This window comes from Phaethon aethereus (genome assembly GCF_964289735.1).
Source record: "Phaethon aethereus genome assembly, chromosome: 4".
NCBI lineage: Eukaryota > Metazoa > Chordata > Aves > Phaethontiformes > Phaethontidae > Phaethon > Phaethon aethereus.
Window position 1 is genome coordinate 82,267,066 of NC_138578.1, and position 13,119 is coordinate 82,280,184.

General features: G+C 62.1%; 4 protein-coding genes across 4 annotated transcripts; 2 read left to right on the top strand and 2 right to left on the bottom strand.

Annotated features, from left to right (window-relative positions):
- Positions 1-827: 827 nt before the first annotated feature.
- LOC309404460 (uncharacterized protein) lies at positions 828-2,202 on the top strand (the record flags this gene model as incomplete). Its single annotated transcript, XM_081998931.1, is given in 4 exon segments — positions 828-1,054; positions 1,394-1,489; positions 1,492-1,575; positions 2,188-2,202. Coding segments are annotated over 4 exon segments (333 nt in total). The 5' UTR covers positions 828-916.
- A 146-nt stretch (positions 2,203-2,348) lies between these two features.
- Positions 2,349-4,923, top strand: MRPS26 (mitochondrial ribosomal protein S26; the record flags this gene model as incomplete). Its single annotated transcript, XM_081998988.1, has 4 exons — positions 2,349-2,599; positions 3,196-3,333; positions 3,905-4,028; positions 4,431-4,923. 4 exons carry the CDS (start codon positions 2,349-2,351, stop codon positions 4,560-4,562), a joined length of 645 nt encoding a protein of 214 aa, XP_081855114.1. The 3' UTR covers positions 4,563-4,923.
- Positions 4,924-5,645: 722 nt separating this feature from the next.
- LOC309404546 (neurophysin 1-like) lies at positions 5,646-6,706 on the bottom strand (the record flags this gene model as incomplete). Its single annotated transcript, XM_081999041.1, has 3 exons — positions 5,646-5,695; positions 6,195-6,402; positions 6,587-6,706. The coding sequence occupies 3 exons, from the start codon at positions 6,704-6,706 to the stop codon at positions 5,646-5,648; spliced, it is 378 nt and encodes a 125-aa protein (XP_081855167.1).
- Positions 6,707-9,186: 2,480 nt separating this feature from the next.
- On the bottom strand, positions 9,187-11,407 carry LOC309404706 (vasotocin-neurophysin VT; the record flags this gene model as incomplete). Its single annotated transcript, XM_081999250.1, has 3 exons — positions 10,700-11,407; positions 9,996-10,197; positions 9,187-9,356 (listed from the first exon to the last, which is right to left on the bottom strand). The coding sequence occupies exons 1-3, from the start codon at positions 10,817-10,819 to the stop codon at positions 9,187-9,189; spliced, it is 492 nt and encodes a 163-aa protein (XP_081855376.1). The 5' UTR covers positions 10,820-11,407.
- Between the last annotated feature and the right edge of the window lie 1,712 nt (positions 11,408-13,119).

A 13,119-nucleotide genomic window follows, 5' to 3' on the forward strand; every position in this document is an offset into this window, starting at 1 on the left:
GGGGCTCTGGGCTGCGGGGGCGATGAACCTGAAATGGGGGAAAAACTGGTGACATTGGGGTTGGGGCTGGGTGGGGAAACTGAGGCACGGAGGATTTGAGCAACCCCGGGGGGCTGCAAAGCAGCTCCTGTGGCAATGCTGGCCACGGGGCTGGGGACCCTCTGGGCTGGATCCGGCCCCTTCCCAGCACGTCAGAAATAAGCCTGTGTGGGGTGAGCAGGGTGGGACACCCCCCCCTCAAAAAAAAAGGGTTCCAGGGCGCTGTCCCACAGTGCCAAGGGGATTTGGGGGGAAGGAGGCGACAGGCGCTGGCACAGGGAGGCCGACGCCATCGGCAAGGTCACGGTCCCCCGTGGGAGCGGCGGCGGGGCCGACGTCACCATCACCCAGCCCTACAAATAGCGGTGCCCAGCCCGGCCCGGCCACTGCTCCAGCCAGCCACTGGCCACCACTCCAGCCAGCCACCGGCCACCGACCACCGTCACCCACCCGGCCAGGTGAGGCTGCCCCGGTGGCGGGGTGCTGGGGGGGTAGGTGGGTGCTGGCGCCACGCGGGGACCCTGGGGTGGGGGACCCTGCTCACCCTGAATCAGACCCTAATGGCACCCTGGGGTGTGTGTCCTTGCTGGACCCCAGCAGCACCCATGGGTGCTCAGCCCCTCGGCATCCCTGTCCCCAAACCCACTCCAGCGAGCACCCATGGGTGCTCATATCCACCACAACCCCACCCCCAAACCCACCCCAAGGAGCACCCCGAGGTCTCTGTCTCTGCCGGCCCCAAACCAGCACCCATGGGCATTCATCCCTCCAACACCTCCACCCCCCAACCCCCAGCAGCCCCCTCGGGGGTGCCCGCTGGGGTGGGTGCCGGTGAGACAGGGAGCCTCCCTGCCCCCTGCAGCCCCCCACGCCGGCCATGGCACCGCGTGGGTCCCTCCTGCTGCTGCTGCTGCTGCTGCTGTTGGCTGCCGTGCCCCACTGCCCGGGCCAGCACTGGTCCCACGGCTGGTACCCGGGGGGCAAGCGGGACCTCGGGCCCCCCCCGGCCCTGCAGGTAGGGCCCCACGACCCCCCGGGGTGACCCCCCAGCGTGATGACACCCCCCTCGGATTATCTCCCCTCAGGGTGACATCCCCCCCGGATTACCCCACCCGAAATTACCCCCACCCCGCTTACCCCCCCCGCCGTCATCTCCCGCCCCCAGTCACGCCCCCGGATTCATGCCCCCCGCCCCGTTTTTTACACTTCCCCAAAATATCCCCTCGCGATTATTCCCCGCCACGCGTGTCCCCACCCTGCACCCCCCCCCTTCTACCCCGCCCCAATGACCCTCCCCGGACCTCCCCCCCGCGGTTTATCCCCCCCGCTCCCCACGGCGGCTGCTCTCCCGCAGGTCCCGGCCCCGCTCTGGCGCTGCCGCCCCCACTCGTGTCCCTCCCAGCAGCTGTCGGCCCCATGGCGGGAGGAGCCGCGGCTGGTGAGTGGGGACGGGGACGTGGGGGGTCCCGTGGGGGACCAGTCCCGGCCCCCACCGACCCCAGCCCCGCTCCTGCAGGGGGCTGCGCCGCGCCGCCGGTGAGCGGCAGCCACCGACCCCACCCGAGACCGACGGACATACCCACGGGCAATAAAGGGCATCGGGACAGATCCTGTCCTGAGTGGTGGTGGCTGCCGGGGGGGGTCTCGTGGAGGGTGTCCCGCGTGGATGTGTTCTGGGGGTTGGCGTGTCCCATGGGGGATGCAAGTGTCCGTGGGGTCTGTGTCCCGCCGGGGAGGCTGTCTGTGTGCCCAGAGGTGGGGCTGTGTGCCGTGGGGCTGTGTCCCGCGGGGGAGGGCTGTAGCCCGTGGGCGGCTGTGTCCCGGGCGGGGGGTGTCCGATGAGAAGGGGTCGTATCTCGTGGGGTGCCGCGTCCCGTGGGGTGCTGCGTCCCGGGAAGGTGCCATGTTCCACAGGACTGTGTCCCGGGGAGGAGGGCTTTGTGCCATGGGGTGCTGTGTTTCATGGGCGGCTGTGTCCCGTGCGGGGAGGTGTGTTTCCTCTGGGGGTCTGCGTCTCGTGGGGCTGTGTCCTGTGGGGCCGCGTGCGTGGGGTGCTGTGTTCCACGGAGAGGGCTGTGTCTCGCAGGGCAGCGCCACGTCCCGTGGGGTGCCAAGTCGCACGGGGCGGTGTCGTGTCCCATGGGGCAGTGCCACGTCCCGTGAGGCGGTGCCGTGCCCCGTGGGGTGCCGTGCCCCGCACTACATTTCCCGCCAGGCCCCGCTCCCGCGCTCCCTGTCCCATGGTGCCTCGCGGGCGGCCGGGCGAGCGCTTCCGATACGTCACGTCCGGTCCCGCGGGCCGCGCCGCCATGCTGCCGGCGCTGGCGCGCTGCCGCCCGGCGCTGGCGTTGGGGGCCGCGCTCGGGCCCGCCGCCCGCCCGGGCCCCGGGCCCACCTGGGGGCCGCGGCTGCTCCCGGTGCGGGGCCGCAAGACGCGGCACGATCCCCCCGCTAAGTCCAAGGCGTCGCGGCTGAAGGTGCCGCCGCCCGTCGACCCCGAGGAGCTGCTGGTGGTCCTCGAGCGGTACCGGCAGCACCGTCTGATCCTCGGCGCCCTGCGGTACCCGCTCGCCGGCTGGGGCTCGCTGTGGGGCGAGCGCGGCGGTTGTGGAGTGGGGTGGGCTGAGAGAGGGTTACCAGGCCGGGCATGGGGCTGCTGTGAGTCACGGGGCTCTGTAATGGGCTGTGGGGCTGCTGTGGGGCAGGGGAGGGTTGGGCTGGCTGTGGCGCTGAGTATTGGGCTGCTGTGGGGCTGGGTGTGGGGCTGTGGAGCAGTGGGCTGGTTACGGGGCATGGTGTTGGATATAGAGCTATGGAGCTCTGTGGGGCAGAGGGAGGGTTGGGCTTTGTGCTGAATTGGGTTGGGAGACTGGTTGTAGGGCTGGGTGTGGGTTTATGAGGCTGCTGTGGGGGAGAGGGCTGGTTATGGGGCTGTGGGGCAGGGGAGAGTTGGGGGGTCTGGACTCACTTTGGAGCAGAGGTGGCTAGACCCCTGGTTAGTGTGGGGTAGGGAAGGGCCAGGGTGGTGGGGCTGGGACCGCTGTGGGGCAGGGGAGCATCGGTATAGTGGGGCAGGCTCTGCTATGAGGGAGGTTTGGGAGAACCCCCAGGCGCTCAGGCCTGGGCAGGAGCTGAGTGGCCTCCCCTCCCCTTCAGAGCTGAGTTCCGGGCTGAGGTGCTGCAGAGGAAGCGGGAGGTACGGCAATCCCAGGAGGACTCGGCGAAGCTGGCGGAGGAGCACCAGCGCCTGATGGCCTGGAACGAGGCGGAGAACGCCCGGCAGCGGGAGCGCAGGTCAGGCTGGCCAGCGCGAAGCTGGGAGGCCGCTTCCTTTCACGGCTTTGACTTTTGCTCATGCGGAACTAAATTCAACCCATTGAATGGGTCATTGTGTTGATTTTGAGTGTGTGTGTCATTCGGCATCTGCTGAGTCCCAAAAGCAGGAGAAGGTTAAAGAGAAAAGCCAGTCTGTCCCGTCCCCATGGGCTGTCCCTTAGCCCATCACAAAGCACACCGGCTTCCCCATCCGGGTCCTGCCAGAAGAATCGCGTGCTCCCAGACGGAGCCAGACCCCACTGGGTGTCAAGTCGTCTCCACACGTGTAACTCTGTTTGGAAGCTTTTGCATTAAGATTTTACATTAATTTTTCTTGCAGAGGAGGAAGGGAATTCTCTTCGTCCCCACGCTGGGGACAGCATGGGCTCTCTTCCCTGGCACAGCTGCCTTAGTCCTTCCCTTTGTTCTGGCTGCGCTCAAACTTGGTGGCTCTGCACCCCAAGGAATTAGCGTGTCTCACCAAAGTGCCGTCCTTGCAGGGCGTGAGCGTCCAGCAGCACCTTGTTTTTTTTTCCTTTCCTTATGGCAGGGAGGAAAGAATTAGGAAAGAAGAGGAAGAACAGAAGAGGAAGAAGTTACAAGCTGTGGAGAACCAGGCCAGAATAATGGAGGCTTTCCTGAAGGAGAAGGAGAAGGAGGTTCTCCAGCTGCAGGTGAGAGCAGCTGGTGCCTGCTGGGGAGATTGCTGCCAGCAGTCCCTGTGAAGGATTTGGTGGCAGCTGTGGGAGTGATGTGGAAGCTGTAGGCTTATTTTCCAGAGATTTTTGTGTCGGTAGGTGACAACACAAGTGTTAGCACCTTCCAGGAGTGTTGACAGCGTGTGGATGGGATAGAGGTTGAGTGAGAGCTCTGAAAACAGAGTGGAATAATCCTGAGGGAGAGAATAAAGGTTTCCTCGTTCTGGAGCGGGCTCCTGCTGAGGTCCTGGCGATGCTGGTGGCGCCTCGGGGTCTCTCAGAGATCCACGAGCTCTGTGGCACAGCAGCTCCTGCACTGCCCTTGGTGCAACTCCTCTGTTAATGTGTGTTAAGAGCCGGTACTTGTCCTTCCTTCAGGAGGAAGCCAAAACGTTCATCACCCCTGAGAACCTGGACGCGCGGATCGAGGAGTGCCTGGACAACCCTCGCAACTACAACTTTGCCATTGACAAGGATGGGCGGATCGTCAAACGGACGGTGTTGTCTTAGTGGCCCCGGCCTGCCTTCTGTCTAGAGGCTCTGCTTGCGAGCAGGTTTCTTCCTTTTAACCTATAAATTGACCGCAGAATTGTGGGAGAAAGCCTGCGGGCCTGGCTGTGGTTCTTCTGAAGGGTTAACGCCTACGGGAAGGAGGGGGAGGGAGAAATTTGGGCTTGGGACAAGCAGCACGGCATCTGTCTGGGCCCTGTGAGGGGGTGGAGAAGCTGCTGGTGTTCGTGCGCCTGTCGCTCTGACTCTCTGCGATTCCGCCTCCCGCTTTTGCACAAAGTGTGTGTGGGGAAGAGCAGGAACGGTCCCGAGGCCAATCCTGGCTCTGAGCCCCCCGTTATAGCCCTGGAACTGTTGGCGCGTCGACCCCTCTAGATGCTTTTTGAAAGAAAATGAGGTCAAAATGGCTTTGTAGGAAACACTGACTCCGTGTTTTTTTGTTGTTGGGGGAAGGATTAATTGTTTCTCTGGTTTCTGCTGCGGTGGAAGGACCTGTCGTTCCTGCTCATCCTTTAAACCCTCCTTTGCACATCTGTTGATGTGGCTAAATGAGAAAATTGTGCAGAGGACGTCTAAATGACACTGGCTTTTCTGTGTCTCCTTTTCTCTTTCCCCCCCTCCCTTCAGCCTTATCTTACTCATCAACTTACTGGGCCTTAAGTTGTAGGTAATACTGTGATTACTCTGTGTGGCCTTGCAGACCGAGCTGCACTCCCCCGCTGGTTTTGGGCTGCCCAACACCAGCCTGGAGTTTGCTGCGGTTCAGCCGGAGCCCGGGCAGACTGACTGCAGGTCCCTCCACCCTCCTTGCTCGGACAAGACACCAACTGCAGGAATTGACCCTAAATTTTAGGGTGCTTTTTATCTACACTTTCCTAAAAATGGCTTTTTCTCTCTAGCCAGCCCCCTCAGTCTCCACCTAAACCGGACAAGCACACGAAAACCAGACTTTTTTTTTTCTGTACAAGCTTTATTTTCTAATTAAGATCATCACTTAAATCTGAGTCACGGACCTTGGCCTGATGCGGGGCTGGGACAGCTCTATAGATGAGGGATCCTGCAGGTTCTTCTCTCCTGGGTGGTCTATGCAAACGGCATTTCTTGGTCGCAGGATGAGTCAAGCATGCAGCCGTCTGCGCGGGGAGAGAAAGGGGAGAGCATGTGAACCAGCATGCAGGAACCATCCCTCAGAGACCCCCCAGGTGCCCGTTTTTATAACGCCAGTCAAGATCACGTTTGCTTCACTCCCCAGGATTTGTAGCAGGATCCCTGCTAGTGGCTGACTTGGGGAGGAGGCTGGGATTTTTGGAAAACCATAATGACAGCAGGGTGGGGTATGGGCTGCTGTGCACGGCTGCTGTGCACCACGGGGCTCCTTCCGCTTGCTCAGCCCTGTAAATTTGGTTGCCGTCTGCTTTTCCTCCTTCCCCGAAATCTCCAGGCTTGTTGCCTTCCCTGGGGTTGGGATCAAGTCTGCCCTGGCTGCTGGGGAGATGGATGGGCAGATGGACAGGACAAAGATGATCCTTTGGGTAACATCCCCTCTCCCCCTTCTACACAGTAACCTCTCATGTGCAGGGACCCCTGTGCTGAGGGTCCTGGAGGGGACACGGGCGCCAGTGCTGCCCTCACCGCTGCTGCAGCAGATGCCGGGGGCCGCACAGCTCCCTCCACTGCCGCCGCCGCAGGGTTTGTGTCCTGACTCACAGGGTGTCGGCAAGAAGTTTTCTTCCTGGCACCGCAGGGTTTCGGAGGTGCCCATGTAACAACCCAGCTCTTCTCCACAGCAGATGTTGGGACCGAAGCAGCGGCCCCTGTTCCTGGGACCGCAGGGCATGCACTGCTCAGGGAAGGGGGGGAAGAAAAGCGGGGGACAGTCAGTAGGGAAAGCATCTGGGGTCCTGTTGAGCCTTTCCCCCAGTCCTTTCCTCCCTCCTGCCAGCATCTTCCCCGCAGCAGCCCCGGGGAGGGTTGGGAGAAGGAAAGGAGGGGGTTAGGAAGTCTCCTGGCCCCCTGGGACATACCTTCCTGATGTCCATGTCCAGGACAGCGCGTTTGCCCCCGATGGGGCAGTTCTGGATGTAGCAAGCGGAAGAGAGAGCCAGAAGCCCCAGAAGGCAGATGGCGAGCACCTTGCAGGGCATGGCTGCAGGGTGGGGAAGCTTTTTGGCTTCTCAACCCGGCGAGCAGTCGTGTATATATAGGGCCAGCTCCTAGTTACACATGCTGGCACCGGCGTCACCCGTTTCCCTTAAAAACCACAAGGCATTGCTTTCCACACCGAAGGGCTCTGCTAATAGCCGGAGGTCGAGGACGTGAGGTCAAGGCCAAGGTGTTGGTTTTCTCCTTGGTGATGACTCCCACCGCAGCGGGGGGAACGTGTGGAGGCTGCGGATGCTGTTTGGGGCTCAGGTCCCTTCTCTGCCAACCTCTCAGGGCTGCTGAGCTGTGTCTTGTCACCCTGTGGCCCGTTGGGGACCCCTCTGGCTTGCGCAGGGATGAAGGACGGCGTCGCCATAGCCCGGTGGGATGCATCCACCAGGAGTGGGGTGAGAGGGATGTTGTGCTTCCCTTGGCCTCGCATCCCTTCTAGTGGGGGGAAAAGCAAACCCGTATCCTTCTCCGGGAGCCCCTGGGGTGGGAAATGCGGCGTTGGTCCTTTCCACCCATCTCTGCTTGGCCTTTTGGAGAAGCTCAACGCCGGGCTTGTCCCGCTCTGGGATGGCGGTGACACCGAGCCCATCCCCTCCTGCTTTCACCTCCCGGCACTGAGGCAGCCTGAAAACTCCAAACCTCATCGGCAAAGGCCCGAAAACCCAAATTTCCCCATTGCTTCTGCCCTGGGGCTGCACGCGGGGCTTGAAGGTGATGCACTGGACCATGTCATCAGCAGGCAAAGGACCCCCCGGCAAAACGGCACCGAGGATGGGGCTGAAGGCTGATGCAGTCACGCAGGGTCCTGCTCACCCCGACCCCTCGCCTTCGTTACCGCAATTAAGAGCTCCCGCCTTGAATAAATTCCTCTGCTGCGGACAAATCTTAACATCTATCGAAACCATTATGCCAGTCCCTCCCTGCGCTTGCTTAATTGGGAATTAGGCAGCCCGGCGCCCGAGAGCCGTGACCTCGCATCGTCCCCTACGGCTCGCTTCGAAATCTGCCACTTAGCATGGCGGCGGCGGGGGCGGCCGGGTCCTCGTCACCCGCCCGGGGTCAGGCAGCCGGTGAGTCCTGGTCCCCAGGGACAAGCCAGGCACCGGGGTCCATCTTAATGGGTTGGAAATGGGGCTCAGCATCTGCTGTGGGGTGTCCGAGTGGCTCAGCCCTGGCTGCCATCTCCCAAACCAGCCCCCCAGGAGCCCCTATGGCCGGTCTGGGTGTGCCCGGACCCCCATGGGCAGGGTTGGGATGTGTCTTGGGGAGACAAGTGTGGAAATGAAACCCCAGTTACCAGCTCCTGGTGCTTTTTGGGGACCTTGACACCCTGATGCCGAGGCTCCCGTCAGCCTGGAGCATCGTTGTGGTTCACGTCCTGGGACAGGCTGGGGTGTCCCAGGCCCTGGGACATCCCATGGGCATCCAGCTCGGGGTCACCCATCTGCACTGCCACTTTCCCGGTGATTTTGGGTCCCCCACCTCCCCAGGGCTGGGATAAGATGCTCGTTGCGGCGACCAGGCACTGGGTTAATCCTGCACCCCCTTTGAGGTGCGGGGAGCTGACGTGGGCAGGATGGGTCCCGCTGGCGTGGAGGAGCTCCACCTCCCCCGAGGTGCCACCTCCCTGGGGGACATTATAAAGGACGAGGTGTCCCCCGTGCCGCGGCCAGAGCCCAGCCCGGAGCAGGGACCCTGCCAGGGTGAGAGACCTGGGGAGGGGGTAGGGAAGAGGGTTGGGGTATCGGTACCTCAGATTTGGGGGGTGATGGTGGAACAACTCAGGGGGCTGATCCTGCCCACCGGTGTCTGGAGGGGACCAATTTGGCGAGCGATGGTGGGGAAAGATGAGACCAGCCCCAGGGGGTTGTATGAAGCTGGGAACCCAAACCTTTCCGCTCTTGGGGGTTTTTTGGTGGTTTTCTGTACTTTTTATCATTTTAGTAGATGTGGCTTGAAGCTGCCTGTTGTGCTGGTTACTGAAGGCAATGAGGCCCCAAATCTGCCCTGAAGAGGGGTCCTGGTCAAGATGGTGGCACCTCCTGGGGCATGATGCCCCAATCTCCAGGGGCTGGGGGTACTGGGAGGCTCAGCGCCCATGGGTGCTGCCGTGGCTCCTGGGGTAGGACTCGATGGCCAGCTCCCGAAGGCCAGCTCTGCCTGGGCTTCCTTCCCTCAGCACCGCAAGGACGGGGCCAAATCCTGCACCCAGCCCAGCAAAACTGCTGTGGATGGGAGCCGAACAGCAGGGAGCTGGACGGGGATTTTGGGGAGGGGGGAAATAAAGACCCAGCAACCTCCAAACCCTGCACCCCACCTGCCCCAGAGGGGTCCCCCAGGGCCCCCATGACCCGTCCCCAGCACCCCGGACGAAGCCACCACAGTGCATGAGGACTTTTATTGGGTCTCGTATTTACAAGACTGGGGTGGGGGGATCGGCAATGGTGGGGGGGACACCCGGCGCCCCACCTCAGAGGAGGGGGTGCTTGCCCTGCTGCTGCTGCTGCCGGTTTGCCAAGTGCATCAGCTTGAGCAGCAGGTCTCCAGCCGAACCGTCCAGCACTGTCAGGTTCTTCTCTGCTGCCTCCTGAGCCCCGTCGCTGCCCTCGTCCAGGCAGCCAGCATCCATCGCACAGGTTTCTTCAACAGAAAGCAAAACGTCAGGATGGGGTGGGTTATTTAGCACCACGAGTGTTTTATTTTCAGGTGGGGAAGAGGTTGGTGGCAGCTTTGTCCCTCCCGTTCGCCCGGGAGCGGGGCTGTCTGGGCTCTTCCCAGCACATCGGGGTGGTTGCGTGTGCCTAGCCGGGAAACATCTCCTGGAGGTGGCTCGAGAAGGAGCTCCAAGCCCAATCCCATAAAATCACGGCATGGTTTGAGTGGGAAGGGACCTCTAAAGGCCACCCAGTCCAACCCCTGCCATGAGCAGGGACATCTTCAACTCGAGCAGGTTGCTCAGAGCCCCGTCCAGCCTGACCTGGGATGTTTCCAGGGATGGGGCATCTCGCACCCCTTTGGGCAACCTGGGCCAGGGGTTCACCACCCTCCTCGTGAAAAACGTCTTCCTTACGTCTAGTCTGAATGTGACTATCCCAAAATTATCCCAAAACGGGGACAGCACTTCTGCTGCTCTGCGCCTCCGTTTCCCCTTTGGAAGGTGAGGTCTAACAAACTGGCGGACTGACCCATGCCATTGCCACCCACCCCCATGGTCCCAAGACACCCCAAACTCTGCTCCCCCGGCCCCCATCCCGCCCACCCCAAACGCCCCCATATTACCGGCGGTGCAGCAGATGCCGGGCGCGGCGCAGCGGCCACCGGAGCCGCAGGGCTGCCCGCCGGCCTGGCAGGGCGAAGGCAGGTAGTCTTCCTCGGCGCAGCGCCGCGTCTCCGCCGTGCCCAGGTAACAGCCCAGCTCGGCGCCGCAGCAGATGCCGGGGCCGAAGCAGTTGCCTCTGTTCCCGGGGCCGCAGGGCATGCACTGGGGGAAGGAGCCACCTGAGTCTCTTGTACCCCCAAAAAAAGCGGGGTATGCCCTGCTTGCACCCCCAAACCTACTTTGTCAGCCCTCGGGGTGCCACACCGGCATGGGGTGACCTGTCATGTCCCCATCTGCAGCAGCGTGGCCTTGTGCCGCGGTGCCAGTCCCGCTTTGGGGGCTCCCTGCTGCCCCCCAAACCCCTCCCGTCTCTGCTCTGTGGGGGTGCCCTGTGCCCCCCCGAGGAGGCTGGTCTGTGGCTGAGCCCCATCCCCTCCCTGAGGTGACAACAGCATATCGGGGGTTGCTCGTTCCTCCACCACCACCCCACTGCATGGCCTTGGGCATGTCCCCCAGCCCTCCCAAAAAATGGGGTGCAGTGCGCTGCTCAGGGCAGCGTGGCACAACCAAGGGTGCCCGCAGGTGACGGGGAGCCTCTGCACCCCATGGAGCCACGATGTCCCCCCAGAAGCCCCATCCTGACCCCCAAATCCCCATCCCGTACCTGTCGGAGGGCTGTGTCGGCCAGGGCCCGCTTGCCGCCCCGGGGGCAGTTCTGGATGTAGCAGGCAGAGGACAAGGCGAGGAGGCAGAGGAAGGAGAGGGGCAGCGAAGGCTCTGCCATGGTGGAGGGTGCCTGCAGCCGTGCCACACGTGCCAGGGGAAGCCGGCCGCTCGCTGTGCGTCTGGCCCCGAGCTGTGCCAGCCGCTATTTATGCTGCTGTCTCCCCTTCCCAGGGGAGGAGGAGGAGGAGGAGGAAGAAGAAGAGGGATGGGTTGGTTTTTTTGTTGGTTTATTTATTCCCCCCCTCCTTCTTTTTTTTTTTCCCAAATCGCATCCAAACGGGTTCTGTAATTGAGGTGATTCAGCGCAGGAGCGCAAGCGGCAGCGCTCCGGGCTGGCGAATCCCCCCCCGCCCCGAGCCGTGGCTACTCCGAGGGGCACGGGCCCCCCCAGGGATGGCCACCTCCTGGGGAGGGGTGCTGGATGGGGGGGAGCAGGTTTTGGGGAGGGGTGCTCCTTCAGAAGGTGCCGGTTCGGGGAGGGGTGCCGGTTCGGGGAGGGGTGCTGGTTTGGAGGATGCTGGTCTGGAAGGGGATGCTGGAGGAGAACGATGGGGTCCGGGCTGTGGGAGGACTCCGGGCTGTGCAAAGCAGCAGCGAAACCCAGGGGCTCAGCTGCAGCACCGGAGCACCGAGCCGGGGCGTAGGGCAGGACCCTGCCCCACCCCGGGCCCACAGGGGGGTCATGGCCACCCACGGCTCACCCGCCTCTTCTTCTGCGAGAAACAAGGCGGCAGAGAGACCAACGGCAGAGGGAGAGAGGAAAAGAAAACCCGCAGCTTCGGGGCTGGCATCGACCCTCCTGTTGGCAACCAGTGCGTCCCACCTGCGCTGAGGCCCGGCACGCTCGTGTCACTGATGGGCTGTCAGAAACATCGGTACGGGGCAAACGGCAGCAAAAATCCCTCCCTGCACCAGCCAGCCATGAATATTCCTGCCGGTCCCAGATCCCCTTTCCAGCAATGCCGAGGGTGACCTCAGCAACGTGAAATTAGTATGGAGAGGGGAATCGGGCACCTAACGAGCACCCGCCACCACCCCCAAAGCATTGGGGCAATTAGAAGGGGCTCGTCTGGGGGTGCTGGGAGGGATGGCGGTGGGCAACGCAGGGGTGGGTCGATTTTCTACCCTTCAGCCCACCCTGAACTGAGTCTTCATTGAGGATGGGGAATTGAGGCAGAGAACCACACAGATCAGCCTGGGGACCCCTTGGGGTGGCTGGAGCGTGGCTCTTCCCCACCCCCGTCAGCATCCCTCGCTTTCTCACCCCCGTTCACATCCCTTTTCCGCCGGATCAGCGGCCCAGGCTGGCTCAGCCCCTGTCGCAGCGAGGGGGCCGGTGGTACCCTGGGTGGGGAAGGTGCTGCCGCTCCGCTCCAGCATCCCGCGGGGCAGCCGTGGTCCAGCTGCTGCCTGCCCCGGCCACATCAAACGCTTTGAAAAGCAGAGCGGGCGGTGCTGGAGGGCGGGATCCCGTCGGGGGAAACTGAGGCACGCAGGGGTAAGGGCAGGCATCTCTTTCGGGGCGATGCTCATGGTGCTGGGGGTCCCAGCCTGCTCCCATCTCCTGCCCTGTGATTTTGGAGGGATGCATCAACCTGGGGGGTGACGGTCCTGGTTTCTGGGGGGGTCCTGGGCTTTTGGATGGGTAAAGTGAGGGTGATTGCCCACCCCAAGAGTGGTGAAGGTAACTGCAGCCCCTGACTCAGGTGTCCCTGAGAAGCAGCGAGTTCCCAAATTTTCCCCGTGCCCCCCACCAGAGACGCTGAATCACCCATGTGGGGCAGCCGTGGGCAGCTTTAATGACCAAGTTCATTAGCAGCGGCCACGTTTCGCCATCCAAACCCATCCCTTCGCAGTGGGAGCTGAAACCCACTTGCGTTGCAGGACCGAGGAGGACGCAAAAGCCCTCGGCTGGGAAAACTTTTCTTTAAAAGAAACCCAAATGTCAGCTCTAAATTGGGTGTTACACGCTCCTGCTCCGTCTCTTCATTACTGTATCGTAAAATTACATTAGCCGGGAACGATCTGCATTCAAATGACTCTGTGTCTGGAATGATAACGTGGGAATATGAGATTAAAATGTAATTATGCTCTTTAAAGTCAAGGAAGGTTAATAAAATGTTTTTCCAAGTTGCAGAGGCTCCACAGCCGCAACACAGAATCACTTATGGGAATCAAGGGGAGGATGAGGTGGGAAGGAGGAGGCAGGGGGAGGCAAAATATGTGTAGAAAACAGAAAAAGGGGGCTTGGGGGATGAAAATATTGGGGTCACCTGGGGTGAGTCGTGGGGGAAGTGATCTCAGCATGATGGGGATTCATGGGCAGAGTCAGCCGGGAGCATCTTGCCGGGCCGTGAT